At 38.0% G+C, this 21,404-nt stretch overlaps 1 protein-coding gene across 2 annotated transcripts in view; it reads right to left on the reverse strand.

The window, feature by feature from the left end:
- Positions 1 to 21,404, reverse strand: part of EFCC1 (EF-hand and coiled-coil domain containing 1) — a 56,836-nt gene that overhangs the window by 12,140 nt on the left and 23,292 nt on the right. For both annotated transcript variants that reach the window (XM_082322809.1, XM_082322810.1), the window contains exon 3: positions 3,464 to 3,609. In XM_082322809.1, coding sequence (XP_082178935.1) covers positions 3,464 to 3,609 — 146 coding nt within the window. The remainder of the gene's footprint in view (positions 1 to 3,463; positions 3,610 to 21,404) is intronic.

The raw sequence follows: 21,404 nt of genomic DNA on the forward strand, positions 1-21,404 counted from the left end.
AGGGGCTTTAGGCTAAGGCAAGGGAGCCTCAGCAAAGATCATTATTTTAAGAGCCTTGAATGCTTCAGCACTCTCTTGCAAGTAGCTTGTAGCTATTTCACTTCAGTTCTCTTCTTTCCTTTAAATAACGATAATATAAGGATAAGTGTGAAGGATCAGTGCATTATTGGGGGGGTAATTACTGTTCACGCATGTAACTGAATATGCACTTTTCAAGAGGAATGAGAAACCATTGTACTGTGTAAGATTTTTTTGCGCAGTCATTGTACCAACTGAGCACATATTCCTAGTGCAGGAATTTGATATAAATGTTCTCTAATTCATTCCCTTACTGTGTTTTGTAGGGACAGTGATTTTAATAAATGTAATATTAGACTCATAGCTATCTAATGTTTAGTTATATTTTTTTATGTAAACCTAATGTCTCCTCACATGCCAAATAAATTATAAATGAACTCTCTACAATACATGTAAATATACATGTACCATTACAGTAATATTTCAATACTTTTAAAGCTGTATCTTATAAAAGCTATTGCATTTAACTCCTTTTTATCACAAGAAGATATTTACTGGGACTTAGAGGATTATTATGATCCTTGTAACTTACTGGCAGTCTTATGAAACATTGAGTACATGAAAAGCCCTGGGCACATCTTTATTCTGAACATTTATTTTGAGTTGACATCAGGTTCAACCAATGTCAACATGATTTTAAATTTTATAATTATTTCCCTTAATCACTGACAGTTAATTAAACAGGTTTAATGAATTCTAACAGAGTGATCAAGTCAAGTGCTGTTATTTCTTCAATATTGAAACACATTTGACCTTAGTTAGCATTACAAGTGTTGTGCATATTTTCTTCATTCAGCACAGGAAAAGTGGGTTCAAGGAGATGAGTCACCCAGCAGAGACTCTCAGGTAAATGATTTTCTGTCTCATGTCAAGGATACAAACATCTGCAGCTCAAGCTAAAATACCATTTCAGTTGTCACTATTAGAAGGACTTCTAACGCAGTCCCCAGCCCCCTGCCCGCAGGCAGTGAGCGGGCACTCACACCCGTGCTGTTTGGCAGGATCCCCTTCAGAGGGCAGTCGTGTTACACCTCTGCAGAAGTCCTTCCCTGCCCGACTGCCAGCCTACGGTGTGTCTAATCGTCCCTCAGGTCTATTTTCAAAGGAAAAATGGTCTGGTTTGTTTGTTTGTTTGTTTTCTTTTGGTTAACACTCGGCATATATTTGTTAATGCAATTTTCATTCCGGTAGCATTCAATGTGCCTAATTTATAGGTTATCATGTTCAATAATTTATTGCCTAAGCAGGAACAAAGATCAGTTGCATGCAGTATTGCTCTTTAATTAGAGAATGAATGTCTGCATTTTCATGGCAATCCTTACACTGGTACAAATTCCTTTATTAGAAATGCTTTCTTTCCATGAGGCTGTGCGTGGCCAAAATAAACAAACAAACCCAAAAAACAAAACAACCTCCCCCCCCCCCAAACAAAAAAAACCCAACCCAAAACTTTCTGTTTTCAGTCTGTGATACATTAGTAGCGAACTTTTTCTAGCATCATTTATTTTCTTGCCATAGGAGTTCAAAGGGATAACAATCAGAGTTTACAACTGTTGTGGCAGCCATGAGAACTGAACGCCCAACACTATGGATTCCTTGAAGAGCTTCAAACTGGTATGTTTAATCCAGTAAATTAATTGCAGCATCTGGCATAGCAGACACTCAGATTAGGTTCTTAAAAATGGAGGAAAAGGCATGTGAATCTCAAGCTGTCTTCATGCTAAGATATCTAAAACACTTGTAATGCTTTCTCCCCCCACCCCACCCCCCTCCTCCCCTCCCCCCTGGAATGTCCTCTGCTCTGATTGAATGTGTATGCAAAGGACACTATCTTTTACATCTGCCTTGTAGGTTATGATGAGCAGGACTGGAAACCAGAGAGGAAAAGCAAAACTTCTTATGCATCTCTTTTAACATAAAGCCAGTATTTTATTAAAATTTTTCTACTAAGCTAATATTTAAAGGGAACATTCTGCCAGAATCATAGAGCACTTTATTATTGTGATATTTAGGCATTAATTTGTAAATTAGCTAATGTAGAATAACTTACCCAATTTGATTGATGCAATTCCTTTTCTGCTCTAAGAAATCAATATTTATTAAAGTATATATATAAAAAAATTTAAAGAATTCTGCATCTAGATTTATTTATCTAGTATATCTAGGTTTATCCCAGATGTTCACACAATTTTTTTTCTTTTCTGCCTAACTAATCCTTTTTTATTTGATGGAACACTTTTTCATGTTTTTAAATCTATAAACACATGATTTATTTGTTTGAAAAGCTTTTGTTTGATAGCTGTTTGTATTTGAAATATGGGTAGTGTAGGTTAGACATGGAAGCTGTGAGCTGGCAAAGTGTCTGATTTGACAAAATTATTTGTAAAACCAGGTTTATTTTATAAGTCTAACCACATGGAGTACATGCTAGAATGTTAATTGTATTTACATGTCATTATTTTTCACATTCCCAAGCAACTGCTTGCCAGCTCCATTCAATACATACCTAAAATCTAATTTTTTGTCACTACATACAGCTCTGCAGTTTGCAGTAGAGATGCCTTGTTACTTACAGTTCATGTCAGGTAAGTGCTTTTGTCTTCTTTGAACTAGATGTGTCCAAAAAAAAAAAGTCACTGAAGGTAAGTCAAACTTACCAAACTTTCCATTTGCTGTCTACTTGGCATATAAACCACTACCAGGGGGTGGAACTTTGGCTGCTAAGATGGCTATGATAAATGTCTCATCATTACAGCAGCTAAATGACCCCCCCCAAAACTGCCATCTCTTTGAGAGCCCTTGTAACTGTCTGCTCTACAAAAGCCTAGTTGGGGTCATTGATAGTGAGAGCCAGCCTTGGCAAACCCAGTGATTTTAGAAGGCTTTCAAAGAATGCTTCATGCAGTCCCATGAGAAATCACAAGTATGCAATGTTATGGCAGTAGTTAGCGCTACGTGTGCTAAACAGGTTGGACCTTTTCAGAGTTACTGAAGTGGCCAGGATGTTTCCGAAGAGTGTGCCTGTACAGAATATTAACTGCAAATGGCTTCCTTGGAAATGATTTTAGCTGAAGTTCTGAGTTTTTATTTACAAAGAAATAAAAACTTCATACTTTTAAACCAGGAAAAAGGTTTTGGTGAGGTGAATTGTATGGAAAAAAGCAGTTTTAAATCATAGCTCTAAGTGATACGTCCAGTCTTTTATTAAACATAAAATTATGTGGGGAGTAAAAAGTTGAGATACTACCTTTTATTTAGGTCTAGGATTTCAAGATTCATTAGGATTGGTTTGTGGCTTTTGTGGTGTAATATCTATATTAGTTTTTCTCCTGAGGATCTTACAAATCAGTGAGGAAATAAAGTAATTGGGTAGTGGTTTTGATACCGTTCTCGGAAATCCCAGCTCCACCAGTGGGAGATCGTCGATCTTGTTGCACAACAGATAGGCAGTATCTTCCTTCTGGTAAGGCGGCTCCCTCTTTCTGCTCTGGGGTGCTTCTTGAGGGAAGCTGAAGTCTCACAATTTTCGACCTGGAAAAGGAGGGCAAAATAAAGTGGACTTGTAGGAAATCTGAAAAAACAAGGTGAATGTGCACAGTGTAGCACATGAATGATCAAATGAAATTGTTCAGACTTGCTATAGAAGAATAGGGCTATCTGCCTTCAGTGCCTGTAAAATTGAACCCCCAAGGGCTGCATTCGGTTTCTTCACTAAGAATCGAAGGAAGGAGTATTTCAGCTATTCTTAGATTTAGGTAATAAGAACTAAATCTTACTTACAGCTTTTAGTTCAGGTCAAAGACATCTAGAAAATATATATGGAAAGAGTCTACTCTGGCCATAAACTCTCCCTTCTCCACTGACAGCATGCTTAATTTTTAGCACGGGGACTCTTACCAGTAAGAAACTCATAGTTACATTGGATAAATGGAAATTTGGCATATCCATCCACATATATAAGGTTTATATCAAACATTCTCTGAGGTAGGAATAAACTACCTCTGGGTATGGAGCTAAACGAACACCAAGTCCAGTCCATTACAAGCTTGTGTATGTTACATGTGTATGTTGTGTAATGCAATATTATACATTTCATATAGTGTACATTTCCATTGCTTCCTTTTTTACTATTTAGAAAACAGTTTACTTTCAATAGTTGCATCAGGATATTTTCCTATTTAGACCATATAATAACGTGGTTATACTTCTCCCAGTAGGAGCTGTCATGTAGTTCACAAAGAATCTATATGCAGAAGAAAGCAAATGAAATTCAGGAGCTTTACACTAAATTATGCTCCCTCCAAATTCTTTCTCAGTTTTGGTCTGGTGAATATTGAATATTCATTGTACTTAACACATTAAATATTCATTAACAAAAAGTGAGAGTTAAAACACTTAGCAAATTGGTCCTACTGAAACAAGTTGTAAACATGCTCTTTTTGTACAAATCTTCTAAGTTCTTCCTGCCCGTAAATTGAACTACTGCTAGAAACAGGACTTTAGATGTAGCAATAGAAAAGCTGATGCCAAGTTAGAGATGAGTATTGCAGAGAGCTTTTGTTTAACCTAACACAGCTGCTGTCAGTTCCTGAAGAACCACACCAATATTAGTTCCCTTGTTGCTTGTGAAAGTATACTAAGTAAACAAGATCATGAATTTGACAACAACAACAGTCAGTATTTCAAAATATCTGTAGGGACAGAAGCTGAGGTAAACCATGCTTAGGAACCAGCACTTCTTTTACCCCCTCGAGAAGAGCTGACTGCATAAAAACTAATAACATATTTCACTTACAATTTATGGTATTATTTAGCTTAGCAACAATTGGATTTCCTGTAAAGTCAAGGGAAATAGCAGTCTCCAGAATGGAGCCTGGCTCGTCATTTAGCTTCATTAGCTTTGGAAAAAATAATTATGAAGTAGTGCACAAATAGCAAGCACTATTAAGCTTGGGCATTCAAAACAGGGGCTCCTGGAAGCATCACAGAGCTTCGGTGTTCTGGAGAGTTACTGTGGAATATAATAGTACTTCCTTTCACAGCAATGTTACATTTTGTTTTTTTGAAATGTGCTAGTTTCCTTCATTTTAAGACAAAGAATTTTTGGGGTCTGGTACTCAATAAGAATCCTTTACAATCTCTTGATGACTGTAGCTGGTATTGCACAGGTTGTTCTCTTAGTTTTGAGCTGCAGGATAATTTAAATCTGTTTGGATTTCAGAGATTGCTAGAGTTAATTCACATAATACAGAGATATTGACATTTCAGTGAATATTCGCTGTAGTCTCAAAGTTGGTTAAGATTTTAACCCAGAAAACATTGAGAATGTTCAAGTATCATGAAAATCTTTTCTAGCAAAAGTGGGTAAATGCTGTGATGTTTAATGGGAGATCTGCTGGTGGTATTAACTTTTTGCATCTGGCAGCCTGGTTTCAATTTAGCTTGTAGTCCAAGGAACATTAAGAAGTTTGGTGGAAAAAAAACAATCCTTCCCATAAAATTCAGGACTTAGAATAGCAGACTCCCTCCACTTAGTTGAGATTCAAGACAGACCTGAATAATAGCTTTCACTTCTCTGTAGTTTTTGTAAGGGGACTTACAATTAGTTGATGAAATACGAAGCACAAACTCTGATTATTCTATAGTAATTTTCTTGAGAGGACTTTATCAACTCTCTCTTGATGTGGAAAAATTCAGGGAGCCATACAGATGGCATGTTTTGTTAGGTCTTTCTGCCCAATATATTGATTAAAGACAGCCATGTCTGTCTTCTCTGGAGATGGTCATCTGGGAAACTAGAAAGAAATACAAGGTTTTCAGACCCAGGTGCTCCAGAATTTAAATCTTGGTTCTGGCACAGGCTCTATCATTTGCATCAAATCACATTGTGCCTTAGTTTCTCCAGCGAAGAAACATAGCAAAGATAGTGTACCTTATGCCCTAAATAAAAAGGCAGCACAGATGGAGAAACAGCCTTGTTTTCTAGAACCATGCATGGAAATTATTTCTAGGTGTTTAGGAAAGGGGCAGATTTTAAATGTGCGTGAGGGAACATGTGGCCAGACAAGCTGGAATTTCAGAGCTTGTCCATGCCAGATAAAAATGAAGAAAAAAAGCAAGCAGCAGCATGAGTAGATATGCTAGCTGAAAAAAAAAACCAAGAGATTTTATATTTGATCAGCTAATACATAATGTCAAGGATCCATTGGAAATAATGAAACTGGAAATTTGTTGTTTTGGTACGTCTTGCCAGGAGTCCAGTGTAATGTGATGCCAGGCACTGCTTTATCCACAGCAGTGATCAGGGAAGGGGACAGGAAAGGACAGGACCAACAGCCTAGTGACAGAGGTAAAGGGAGGGGGGATGTCCGGTGCAATAGAGGGCCAAAGAAGGGATGTATAAACACGGTTCCTTTCGATTCATGTCATCCAAAAACATTTTAAAGCAATAATCTGCCAAGTCTGGTGCCAAAGATTGGGAGACAGAGCTAGAGATATTTTTGGCTATACAGAAGTTGTGAGGGTGGGGAAGGGGGCTGCTAATACTGCTCATGTAGCTGCAAGGGCACACCTACCATTCCTTTAAACTATAAGTAGAAACTAAACATGAGATGGGTTGAAGAAGGTTCTCATCAGAAATGTTGCACAGAACTAGAAGAATAGCATTAGGGATACTAATGAATCTTTGCCGTCTATTGGAAGAAAGGGACTGTTTCCTTCCTTTAAGTTTGCCATCGGTATGGGATCCTACATTGACTTCAGAGAATATTTCAAATTTCTGACTGGATTGTCTCTGGTTTTTGAACTTTAGAGAAGACGCAACCAAACAGTACAGAAGGTGTTAATCCATAGGGTTGCTGCATGCTCCTTAGTTCACATTGTTGGAGTACACAGCATTTCATCCTCGTTCTCAAGTGAGGTGATGGAGGCATGAATGGAGTCGTGGTGGTGCTCTTTGGTAGCAGAACAATGAAACACCATGATCTCCTGATTTCTCATCATGCAATTTAACCACTAGGTCATTTTTTCCTATCGGGGAGCTTTTAATTGACTTTAATGCCAAATCTGCACTCTTAATTTTAAACTGGCAGAGGTTTCAGGATTTAAAGAAGAGCACAACGAAAGAGGCCAACTGGTATGCTTTTGTTGTCATGGCAAATGCTAAAAGGAGGAATCTTCACTCATTCTTAAACATAGGTTTAATTCTTTTCTCATTAGTATTCATACAGCATCAAATGGGTCTTCATAAATGAGAAGAAGAGTGACTAAACAGCACATTTGTTTAGGGCAAAGATCAGAGGAGAAAGTAGTGCTGAAGATGCCTGGGAAGCATTTGTGTACGGTGCAGTGTGGCAAGGCTTCCATGGAGACAGGAACAGTCCACATTCATTTTAAAGTCTTTGTACTGAGGATAATGGGCAGCTCAAGAGAAGGAAAATTGAAGAGGGGAGAGTTTGCAAAGTACTGGACCTTAAAGTAATGTCCATGACTAATTGGCTTTTAATTGGCACTCCTGTTATTGTTACGGAAACTTCTAACTGCAGCAAAAACCACCTGTTTCTGGCACTAAACAAATCTTTAACTTAAATAATTCCTGACTAATCATAAAATAACTCTGAGGAATTACTTAGCTTCACATTCACAGACCTTTAACTAGTCTCTTTTAGAGATGTATTTGGAGCAGATCAAACAGCCATGTGAATATGTACATTGCCCTAAGTATAGGTATACAAACTAAGCTACACTTTGTTTTAGAAGTGTATGACTTGTGGTTTTTAATCAAGATGAGGTGTGATTTTTACTTTTGTACTATTTTACCCAAATTGTCAGAGTTCAGGGAACTCAGAATCGTTTCAGTTTTGGCTTATCCTCTACAGGGAATTAGAGAGTTTAGAAAGTGTGCGTATTTTTTACTTATTTATGACTTTTTGTTTAACGTTCAGATCAAATATGTTTTCACACTGGAGCTAAGTGTCTGTGTAGGTTTTCTGAATACATCTGTCTTTGGTTGGTGCTGTAAGCTGTGAACCCCTCTCCAACAGAAATCGTATGAATAAACTTTCTATAATCAATTCAGATTTTAAATTGCTTTATCTCAGGTTTTAAATTGCTTGATCTGTAAAGCATTAAATATAAATTTTTAAAGTATGAATTTTTAGTAGTTATAATAAAGATGACTAAATATCCTGGATTTATACTGAAATAAGGAGAAGTTTGTAGCTAAAGAGCCTCTATAGTACTGGTTACAGTTCTGGGAGGTTTCCTGTTATTGGCTGATGATTTTTATTTTCTTGCCAAAATCACCGTCCTCTAGAAATAAATAATTTTGCTGATGTCAATGTGTTTTCTTGCAGAATCTTTCCATCTTTCTGCACATTATATATAAACAGACAAATTTTGCAATGGTACTGTCACCATAGCAGAGAGTAGCAGAGTTATGCCTTGCTGTCATGCAGTGCTCTTCCTATGATGATTTTGAGCATTTTTCAGACAACACAAACCTTTGTGCAGACATAGTGAAATTACAGAATAGACATGGGCCTTTTATTGTCCACACTGTCGCATTCCAAAGAGCGACTTTTATAAGCTCAGACTGTTTGGGGGAAATTGTTTTTCAGAAATTAGCTACTTGTAGTACACGTCTTTATTGTTCATTTGTCAACTGCTTTGTTGTTACTCCACTTCTTAAAATCTGAGATCAGATTAGAAAAACATATTTCCTGAGTGGTACATTGGTGTTCCTGGTGCTTTTGATTCTTAAAGATTTAGATGCAAAGATCTTCTATTGCATATTGCTTTCCCATGCCATTTGGATTGAATTTCTCACAATCCAAATGTTTCTTAGGCTGATGTTTAGGTTTCAGGTATGCAAGAATGACAGAAGTAAATGCATTTCTAAAAAGCCTTCTGTCTCCTTTGTCTGGAGCACTGACTGTTTTTAAGAGCTTTGAAGTACTGAACATGCTCCAGTCCATGGCCACGAAGAAATACATAAAACTTTGCCAACAATTGGAATCTCTGTTTATGCTAGGCAAGCTGGCACTGACAACCAAGAATGGGGTCAGGAAGATTTTCCCTTCTGCACTCTCAGTGCTCTCCCTGGCAAGGACACTAGGGCAGGGAGTGGTGCCTTTGACATATAGGAAAGACCAGAGGAGCTTTTTAGGCCTGAAAAAGTAGTTCCAAATAAATTTGGAAGAAAAACTCCCTCTTTCTTACCATCTCTCTCCTTTAACACCTTGCTCCCATTCTGCATATTCTCATACTTGATCCTATATGCTCTGAGTTGCACAAGTGCTTGCACTGCAATGAACTGGATTTATTAAATGAGGTGTGTTTGAAATATCTCATCCCTCTCCTATTTTTGGAGCGAAGTTTAAAATGTGGATCAGTGCATAGCCCTAAGAGTTGCATCTTTCAGGGGATGGCAAAATGCAGGGCTGTGACAGGAGTGAGCAGATGGAGAGACCTTTCGATGGGGTTTTATCACTGATGGAAACATGCGATTGAATTACACCCTGAATGGGTACTGTGGTTAAAGTGAGAATGAGAATTACAGCAACAGCAGACTTGAACATGGAGAAAGGAGACAGGATTGGGGTAGAGATAAAGGGACAGAAGATGAAATATGCAGAAAAAAGTGCTTAAGGGCCAAACACACTCCCTGATAAAATTTGGGATGCTATCCAAGTTCTTGAAGTCTTGCCATTACTCTCCTATCAGTAAATGTTTGGGAAAACCATCCACAAACTAGTTTCTCCTCCCTCCCCCTCTGGAGGTCCACATGGAGGATGATGATTTACTGTGCTGTCAGTTGCTCAATTAACTCAGAGCAGAAATCTATGCAGAGAATGTAGAGAATCTGACCCTCTTGGTAGAAAACACAGATGTCACGATGATGCTACCTGATACAAATTCTTGTGTTTTAAGTGTATTTGGTTTTTTCAGGTTCTCAACTTACAAGATGTCAGGAGGTTGCCTTAACCCCTGAAGCACATGCATTACAATATAGTTATTATTTGTAAAATTGCAGTCTGTTTTTTCTGTGTGACCTTTGCCTCATTCAAGGCAGGGATGAATGATTTCTGTGGATGGACAACAACTTTAGAGAGAAGGAAACTTCTGCCAGGAGGTTCCTTTCTCATCTACTGCAGAAGCTGTAAGTAGCAAGTCAGATGAGACACAGAACAGAACGGATAGTGTCCTTGTTAAAGCAACTAAATGCTCCTTTGAGGAAGTAGATTCTACTCCTGTCTCTGCCAGTGACCCTGCATAATGCTAGGCAAATTACTTTAGTTAGGCTTTCTACACATAATTACCATGTTACATGTGTACAGATAATTATTGGGTCCTGATTGCTTTTTTTGTCGTGGAATTTGAGACCATGGGGCATGAGAACTGCAGCTGAAGCACGGGATCATGGAACTTATGATATGTGTGGTTTGCTCTGAAATACTAGGCACTGTGAACATTTAGATAAGTCAGAGTGGGCACCTAAAATTAGCAGAAAATGTTGATGGTAATCTTTTTAGTCTAGTATATTATACTGTGATGAAGAGTATACTAAAAACCTAATCATTCATTTCCAATGTAACAGTTAAGGCCACATTTACAGTTAAGATAAATATCAATGCATTAAGCAAGACCCACCTAAGTACAAAATAGGTGCTCTTATGCATGGATACACACACTCATACATACATAAATTTATTACAAATAAATGAATAAGGAAGCTGAATTAAAACTGCATGGGCAGGTTTCATTCTGTGAATTACAGAATACATTCAGCTCTGAAATGCAGCTCAAGATCTCTGAGTCTCACTGTTTGGTGTTTTCCTTAACTGTTTTTGGCCTTGAAACTTTAGCTTACCATTAGTAATAAACTATTAGTATTTGAGCTGCTCCATGGAAGATAACATTTGATAATTAGGCTAAACAGATGAGGTAATTATAGTGCTTTTATAAATCCTGTAGCTAGCAAGGGATTATATTGCATGGCAGTAATTCTTGAGTATATTCTTCGTGAATCAGACTGCTTTTTGCTCTGTGTGAGGTATTTTATGGTTAACAGTCACTGCACTATCCAGGAGAAACATACATCACTTTGGAATTATGTCATTCAGATATTCCTGCCTCTTAATGAATTCTTTTGTGACAAAATAAAGGAAATGATTTCCAGATGTTGTTCCACTGGAATAAAGAACTCTATTGCCACACCCTGCTAGCTAGAAATTCAGATATTTGCACTGAAAGTCTAGAGTTTGGATGCACAAAATGCAGACCTAAATAAAGCTAGAAAAATTTAAGTATCACTTGTTCTTGATTGAACTATGAGCACAAAAGCTATCTGCTAAAGCTTGCACAAGATTTCTTGGAAGTCTGAATTAAAAACCTGGATTCGGCTTTCCTCCTAGTCATGGAAATGGAAGTCACAGGTCCATTACTCCCTCATCTGTTAACACAGCTCTGCTCTTGAGCTTCCCTTCCTTGCATATTGGAACAAATATTTTAATTTAGTATAAATTGACATTTGTGTTAAGCTGGCAATGTCAGAATTATTCCAAAAGCCCACAGGACTCAACAGAGTTTATGTGGACATGGGACTGGTGCCAGACCCCACGATAATGCTAAGCAGCACACCAGTCTGTGTCTTAAGAGACAATACTGAGGGACAGCTGAAGGACCAGAAGGGCTTTATTCTTTTATTGTACTGAACCACTGACTAACTGTTGGTTAAATAACAGCATTTCCCTGTTACACCAATATGGCTAAACCTTTTCAGCCCAGAGAGCCAAATACCCCTTGGTGGGTGCAGCAGTAATTCAGAGTACCTGGCTATGTGCAGGTGAGTTAAGAAGACTTCTGCTGTTGGTCCTCACACCATGCCATAACAGCCATTTCAGCTGTCTTCTGTAACAGCTCTTTCCCAGCTACAGGAGAAGAGAGGGACAGATGGTATTGCCAGTGGCCTGGATCCAGCCTGCTGGCTGCCACTTCAGCACTTGGGTCTGAGCCAGGCTGCTTTCCACAAGATACTTTACACCTTGTGGATGCCCTTCCTCAGGTCAACATCCTCCAACCCCACTCTAAGACAAGACATAGATCCTTTTGCCTGGAGTTTGCTGAAGACTCTCTATTGGCAATACGTTAACAAGTCCATTTCAGAGAAGCAGTGCAAAAAAATTTACTTCTCCAGCTTATCAGGAAGTGTGGGTCTGAAATAAGGCTGAAGCTCATATAAGAACAAGTTCCCACTCAAGATTTCCAGCCCTCCTTGCTTCTAGTCAGGTGGGCAGTCCCATTGGCAAAACCTCTCTCTAGACAGTTTTTGATTATCTCCTTTCAGCCCAGCCCATAAGGAAAAGCAACTGAGGCATGTGAAGACAACCACCACCACCACCACCCCAGCTACGTATGCATGAGTTGTGTGTATGTATTCTCCTGTTTGTCCTTCCTGATCTCCAAACTTTTATTTTTACAGTTGTCTCTCTCCTTGTGTCCTGTCTTGTATTTTACAGAAAGGTGCTTGAAAGCCTAAACCAAAAAAACTAGTAAGCAAAATACCATGAAATTTGAAAACACTGACACGTATAACCAAGATAGTTTGAAAGGCGGCATATAAGCCAGATAAAGAAGAGCAGCAGAGCTGTGGTCATGTAGATAATTTCCTTCTGTCATTGCTTGTATAACAAACAAAACCCCTCATGTATTCCTTCACGTAGATGTGTGCTATTTAATCCCAAGGAATCCTTCTGTTATCTCCTGCGTGCTAGAATGTATGTCAGTAAAGATCAAATGTCCAGTGATCCTTTTAATGTCTCCTAGATAAAGAAAAGTGTTCTTCCTAAACAGTCAGGGAGTACTTACCAGTAGGATCTCCACCCTACTGGTTTCAACTCTTAAAACGTCTGAAAAAACACTGTTTTTCAGTTCTCTGTTTGATGTATGCAAAAGTGCAGATATCGCCGAACGTGGCATAAACTCTGAAAGTACCTATTTACTGGTGTGTAAATGCCTTTAGGAATTATCTCAGAACTTCATAGATTTAGAACCTCATGGATTTGGAGTGACAGTAAAGGAACGTGGCTCACTTAACAGCAACATTGTGCCTTAAGATGCCTGCAAGTTATTTCTGACCAGCTCTTACTAAGCATTTGAGAAAGTATGACATTAATGTTTGTTAACAGGAGGGGCTGCAACCATCAGTTTTGCATCAAAGTCAGATATTTCTTAAGCTCTCGCAGGACAATTGCGTAAAGCCCTGTCTAGTGGTTTGGTCCCTGCAAGTTCCCAAGGGCTCCACATACGAGAGCTGTCCCGCGGTTATTGCTGGGCCCAGAAGCTCAGAGTGCAAAGGGAACACGTAGTTACTGCAAGACCTGAGCCTGAAGTGTCAGTGCCAGCAACTGTCTGCTGTGAATGTGGGGAAGTCGCAACTTCCATGTTCCTCAGATCCTGTATCAGGAAACAAGAATAACAATTACCTCATACTGTTGTGTTTTCTGTTTCACTGATGTTTATAAAAACATCCTTAGATCTTTAGAGAGTGCTATTTCTCCATTAGATACTGTATAATTTTGCAAGCTCTTTCATATTTAAGCTCTGTGCCTGCTATTCCAGTGCTTTTTTGAAATAGTTTTAAGTTTCCCGAAAGTAGCATGTCCTTTGCTTTCTTGAAGCCTTTATTGTTCTGGTAGGTGAGTTGTGAAAAATAACACTGCCTTTATACTAATCCCAAATGAATTACTTTCCTTCCCAAATGTTTATAAGTTATTTTCCAGTTCACAGAGATCAGAAAAGATTGCCTGGTATTCCTGCATTTATTAGGGTCCTAGGTATATTTTGACAGCAAATATAGCAGCTTCTATTTAGTCTTTTATTGATTATAAGGTTGAATAAGAAACATTATTTGGAGGTCAAAAAGCCAGTGACAGAAATGTAATATGACTATACATAGCTGCTCCCTGCATGTAAGAACTGATTTCTAACACTGTATGTTTAGCACTCTGGCTCATCTGCTTTCTCCACGGGTACACCTCTGCTTGTCTTAGCAGTACCTCTAATTTCTTTATCTCATGAGCCTCAGTCCAAGCAGGTTTGCATGGTATTTATCACCAAATTTACTTAAACTTCATCTAAGTTTAAACTTTACATAATATCTTTCCTACTACAGCAGAATACTTAAGCAGGTGCATAATTTTAACCATATATGTAGTCTCATTGACATAAAACCAGTTTAATTACATTTCAGTTTCCTTGTATCAGTTGCAATCCTTACCTAAATAAAGCTACACACCTCCTTAAATATTTTACTAAGTAAAGATTTCAGTATTACCGTTTTCAAATAACTGACTTGATCCAAGTTCAGGTTATGGTTTATACAAGTTCATTTAACAGCTTTCCTTAAGCTTTTGCTTTATAAGCCATTTTTCAGTTTCTGTAATATGATTATACTATAATAATTTCCATGATGTTCAATAGCGTAAAATTGTGATTCATATGGGGCTTAGGCAATCGTTAGCACTCCCCCTCTCTTCTGTCATTTAGAATCATCTGGAATTTGCAGGGTGGCCATATGCAACATCATTGAACATTTGTAGAAAGTCAACATAAATTAATACAAATATTTAGTGGAGAAAAAAAGGTATGACTAACTTGTTTCTGTCTCTTTATGAAAAACTAATGTAGGTTAATATATGAATGTACATAAAACCTGCAGGTTTTACGTATGACTTCCAGTAGACCCAATATGGTATATAGGCGCTATAAGTTAAGGCACTATAAGCTAAAATGGTTAAGCAAATAAGACTATGGGAATAAGCACACATTAAAAGGCATTTAAGAAGTGTAACACAGCAGGCCAGCAAAGACAGAGACTAAAATTGTAATCACAGTCATATTGGCATTACCTGGACAGTGTTGCTCGATACTAATGGATTATTGACCAGATCTTGATGGTTTCCTATTTCTTGAAATATTATTGCACTATTAAGGCCAGTTTTCTGATACCTTCTTCATGTGCATGTATTTTTATAAAATGTGGCTGTTTTTAGACCACAGGACCGTTGGTGTAGGATGTAAATGATGTAACTTACCATAAATGTATACTGTGCCAGTGTAAGGGAACCATGACATAACCTGTTTGAAATTAGTAGGTATTAGTGGGATAAAAACAAGATCAATAATGGTCTCTATTAGACCTAGCGTTGTTGTAATTTACCCAGCGCTGACATTGTACAGCTGGGATAATGTTCTAAAATTGCATGTACGTAGACCCTTCAGGGCCACCCAGGGTGAGGTGTGTTCCCTATTAATTAGCACAATGGAACAATGAAATCCTGATAGGACCCCTTGAAAAGAACTATAAGTGATAATAGGACTTCTTTTTGCAGGACAAAGGAGCAAGTATATTTTATTAGTAACTTAAAATAACTCTCATTCCTCCCCCCTGCCCCACCTCCACCCCTAATTTTTTCAACTACATTTTAACTGAACAAGCAGAAAACTTGATTGAGCAAGTAGTAACTGCCCTGGAAATTGCATATAGATTATTTAACAAGGGTATGAAAAATTGAAACAAAACCACCTTCCATCCTTTAACAATGCCTGCGGCTCAGTTTCTTTTTGAAATGCTCAGCCATCCAGTAGAACTGCAGTACTTGGGGAGTAAATTTCATCCAGATTCTGTGGAGCCTAGCAGGCTGTCAGGAACCAGAAACAGACGCTAAATTATGTTGAAATACATTAAGTACATTTTCTACTTTTGTTTTGGATTTTCTAGCTCCACAGTCTAGAAACTTAGATGTCTAAAGCAAATCAGAGCTACCTTAAAGGTAATTGAATTGGTGTAAAAAACACTTCTGAGAGCGATTCTGTTTCAGCTGCTGTATATTTAAGGTATTACAGAACTTACTAACATTAGGTTATTAGAAAAGGTACATTTGTAGGTAAGATCTTTAATCATATGTGGCTCAGTGCTAGTGTCTTACTCCCTGAATAATGGCTGGTCATATGTGGACATCACAGACTCTAGTGCAGCCCTATGGTTCCTCTCAAGGTGGAGAGCTAATAAATGAGGTGAAGGAGAGGGGGGCAGATGGAAGTTGTTACTAGGAAAATTCTACATAGGAAGGTTGGGTAACTGGGATTCATGTTTTCTCAATCAACATTATTCTAAATTATTCTAACAAAGGACTCCCCTCCATGCAGCAGCCTTGCTGCATCTGAGCTGCATGCAGCTTGTGTGAGGGCTTGCGGTTACCTCCTCAGGACACGGCGCTACTCACGTCACGTGCAGCCCCCACCCTCAACAGTGGGTAAAGACGATTCTTTTGGACAATCTTAAAAGTATTTAGGAACAGATACTTCCTATTGTTTTCATAGTCTCCTCAACAGATTTCCACAGGAAAAGAGGGAAATCTGTATGAAAAACAGGAAGCAGTTCTCAAAAGTTCTCTGTAACATAGCACTAGGAGGAAGACTTAAAATAAATGCGGTTGTTTGAAACAGTAGGTGATACCAGTTGTATTATCTTACTGTAAAAACAATGATTACATTTAACATCAGAGGGCTATAGTAGAATTAGAAACCTCAGGTATTAATAAAAATATATTTAGGCTTTCATTTTAGTTCACAGTAGGTGACTAATATTTAAACTTCTGCAACTAGCTTTTTACACAGTATTTTCTATTTCCACTTTATTGCGCTGGGCAGCTCTCTTGGAAAACTCATCTGCCTCAGCCTTGGATGAGATCCCAAACTTTCTAATGCTGATCCATTCCTCTTGCATCCAATATGAGACTTAATCTTTTCCTTTGGCTTTTTGACATTCTACAATAGTTTCAAATAATGATATTTATGTATTAGAAGAAGGAAGATGGGTTAGGATAAAATTTGACATGCAGAATACTTGTTAATGAAGACCTTCTAGAAATTTCACATTGAAGTTCCTTTCTGATCCACCTTCACACTCCCATAAAGTTCTACATGTCATGGAGAAGTTGTTCTAACTTTCACTGCAAGCGCTGAAAAGGGGTGGGGAAGTTTGTAACTCTCCACCTTAAAAGCAAGTATAGTCACACTAGGAAAATGTTCCAGTTGACTGCTGGCTGCATTAGGAAGCTTATTAGCCTAGGTAGGCTTAGGTAGGTGGAGGCGGCCCATTAGAAAATGGGGATATGGCATGTGGGATGACTTTTAAGGAAGAAACCCTTAAATTTGTAAATCCTTAAGAAGAAATTTGAGCCCAATTTTACCATCACTTTCTATATTTAATAAAGCCAAATGTCAGGAAGATTAATTTGGCCTTCACAGTATGTTGTTTGTATTTGAGAATGTTAGGGATAATATATTCTGTGCTCATTTCCAATACAGAAATGGTTAAAAAATGAAAGCAGAATATGTTCCTGAGTTTTACTGCCAGGTTTTTACAAATTAGCAACATTATGTTTCAAGAGATATGTGAAATAAAAAATTCAAAATCCTCACAATCCAAAAGCATGTAAAACAGAACCCCTTTTATCCATGCTACTTGCCTGGCAATGCTGCTATTTTAGTTTTTAAAGCTGTACTAGCTACATACCAGAATTTCATGGAAATGTTTCAGGTGTGGCATATTCTACGTTTTGAAGTTTCCATTAGAGCAAGTGTAAAAGGCTTTGTAGATCTGAAGTAGTCCCATTGAAATCAGAGCAGAAACAGGACTGAGATGCCATAGTGTTTCTGGGTTTCTTTCAGCTTAGTCCCACAATAACGCCTGATGGGTTTTGTTTGTTGCTTGAGTTAAAACTATTGAATAGACTGGAGTTTGTCTATATATCTCACACAGAATCTAAAGATACTGTTTTATCTGAGATGATGGACTGAAAAAAACAGTAGTAGGTCTTTGTAGTGAATGCAGATTTTTCTTGATTTTGTTTTCTATAGATAGTACAGTGGGGAAAAAAAATCAATATAAGCTGTTCAAAGTGCAACACTGTTGTATCATTAAGCCTGATATTTATCGGTAGAGAACCGTTCCCCCTCCAAACCATCAGTTTATGGTTCTCAAAATGATCTTGATTGTACTTATTACTCACCACAATCTTTTATTACATGATCATTTGCCGCTCTGTAGTGTGCCATATTGTTCAGCAACTGAGAGAGACTCCAATAATCCTCTATGAGTGAATTTTTATACACTATAGTGATTACGCTGACAACAACAGCTAAAGGTAGGATTTAACATGCTCTGCCTGAATTTTTGATTGTAAATTCCTTGAAACAGGGCATGAGTACATTAAATGTCATATATCTGGAGGGTCATTAAAAAAAAGATGCTGGCAGTAAACTAAGCCAGCTGTACATTTATGTCCTCGCAGGATTAATGACAGCATCCCATGAGCATGCAGAAGTCTGGTTTGCATTAGTAAAGGCTCATTGAATTGCATTCATCCTGGCCAGAACTTGGATATTTAGGATAAATGCTGCTTATTTTCAGGTCCCCATCCTACTGGGAATAGAAATGACCTTAGTTTCAGATGTAAGAGCCACTAGTAATGCTTGTTTGAGAAGTGACAGGCTCCAGATTTGATGAAGGGTCTAATCTGGTAAAAAAAAAAAAAAACAACAAAAAAAACCCCAAAACAAACAAACAAACAAAACCAAAAAAAACCAACTGGTGCATAAATTTCATTTTCTAGCAGAAGCATTTGTTTAAAATGCCAGATCATTCCCAGATCTCTAGTTAAAACCCAAACACACCATTAGTAACAGAAAAAAAGGAGATGCAGATCACATGCAGATCACATGCAGATCTAGTTCAGATGGCTTTAAAACCACGTCATGCGCAACTGCCTCAAGCAGCCTTCAAGTGTCTGTACCGGTGATGACAGAGAATATCTTGTGGTGAGATTTCTGGCAGTAACTTTAAAAACTGTTATTTAAATACACTTATCAGAATAATGGGAATTTAGGCTCTTGGGTCCATAGCAGTGTAGGAAAGACATGATGGCATGCATACAAGTTCCCAGTATCCCTTAAGACCACTGTTTACTTCAGTTATTAGACAGGCCATGTAGGATCAAAGGTTATTTCAGGGTAACCTATCATTACTGTTTAGTAAAGGGCTTAGAAAAATCTTGACCTACAGCAGAACTTCAATGCCTTCCTTTATTTCAAAAGAGTTTCTTGTATGCAGCCTTTTAATCAGGTCCAGGCAATTTGATTCTGTGGAAATGTTTCGATTGCTGTATTTTCCAACCTAGACTGTGCAAGATTCTAGGACGTAGTTTTTTCTGGCCATGTGCAATTTGACACTGACAGTCTACTCTTATTCAGCTGAATGTATATTATAACTTTTCTGTTGCAAATGATACCTAGATGAAGGACTCTGATAGCTGGGCTGTTAAAACAAGAGCTGCATGGTCAATGTGTTTGCTTTGTGCACATCGCACTGTTGATTGTGACTAACCCATGTTTATAGATGGAGACAACTGGCATATTGTTCACTGTCTCTTACCTTCCCAGTACATACCTGGTAACTCAGCAGAGCCATAGCCATCACATTTGAAATTGTGGGGTCTGTTACTTCTGCAACTAACTGTACTTGTTTTCAAAACCAGGGAAGAGAGTCCACAGTGACACTCGCTCATGAAATAATGAGGCTGTGCCAGCACTTCCCCGTCTGAGACGTGTGCTACTGGTGTAGACAGGATTTATGTGATTTCCTTGATAACTCAAAGGGGGAACTGATACCTCTGTGCTTGGGAAATTGTAATTGAATTCTGCTGCTGTCATATTCTTCTGGCTCAAAACTTGGGAGAACAAATAGGGTTTTATCTCCATTCTGCTAGTGCTACTACTTCAAAGAAATTTATTGTTTTCCTGTATTTCACACTGCCTATATAAAAAAAAAAAAAAAGGAAGTTAGTCTACGTTGCAGAAGGACTGAGGATTTCCCTGTACAATTCTAAGCCTAGAGACACAACTGTAATGTGATGTAACCACTCCCTGAACTTGTACAAGCAGATACAACCTTGTGTGAAAGTTAAATTCAGTGATCAAATGAATTGTGAATGACAAGTGAATGACATTCACCTTGGTCTGGTTTTTATTGCATTCTAAAATAGCAAAGACAGTTTTCTGAAAGACTTGATTTGAATTTTAGAAGTGACTCGAAGCAGAGATTGTTTATAAAGTTGAATGAGGACGCAATTATTGGGTTTTCAGTTACTCCTGTAATAAAAATGGTAATCAAATTTCCATACCTTCTTAAACAGAGATAAGCCCACAAGTTGGAGCTTCATCATGTAGAACCCAAATTTGATATAATGAAAATTATATCAGTGGCTCGATTTCAGCCTCTCAGAGCCTGATTTGAGTATGATTCATGATGTTACATCACCATTCCATATGATAACAAGTTACAGAAATCCAAACAAAATGTAAGGCTTACAAGAATGTGTTGATCTTTAAATGGATATAAGAAGATAAGAGCTTAGGAACAACCACACTACACTTAAGAGTTTCATCTTGTCCACTGTCCTGTCGCTGACAGGGAGCTGTAGTGGATGCTTCAAAAAAGAAATACAGGCACAGAGGAAATCTAGAGCAATCTTTTCCCAGGTTCCAATAATCAGCATTTTGAAATTTCCACACACAGAGCGTGCATATAGACTTCTGCGGTGTTTTAATGGACACATAAAAGCTTACCCTTATAGACATGTAAAAGCTTGTCTGAGTATTTAAACAGTTTCACAATTTCACAGAATCATATAATTAATTTTGACAGTGTTATTCCTCCCCATTGAGAATGATACTGTTGTGGTTAAATTGTGCGGAGTGCCCATTTTCTCTCAATGTTGGCTCTCTTTGCACACTCTAAAACGAGCCTGGCGTGGGTTAGAGCCTATTACTTTAAGGGACTCCACAGCAGTAGACAAACAGCTGACAGTAATTCATGCGGAATAGACAGAACACCTCCACTTCTTGCAGTATGATAAAACCAGACTATGTTTATGGTACAGTGCATTGAGATGCCCCAAAGGTCTCGTACAGGATTTAAGAAAGAAATCACGTTTACTATTTCCAAGCTCTCTCTATTGCTATGGTCCCACTGAATTGTAAAGACTGCATCTGAGCAGACAAAGTTTTGCTTGCAGAATAGCCTTTTTTCCAAGGATGGGATTAGTTGACAGGTTTTTTTTTTTGTTTCTATGAGGAAAACTGGATTTTGCACTGTAGTTATCATGCTGCCCTGTTCAGTGCTGCTCTTGTTATTGACTTCTCATGTCATTACGTTATTATAGAAGAAAACATAAGCTGAAAAATCTTAACACATTCATGAG

This window comes from Platalea leucorodia, assembly GCF_965183815.1.
Source record: "Platalea leucorodia genome assembly, chromosome: 9".
Classification (NCBI taxonomy): domain Eukaryota; kingdom Metazoa; phylum Chordata; class Aves; order Pelecaniformes; family Threskiornithidae; genus Platalea; species Platalea leucorodia.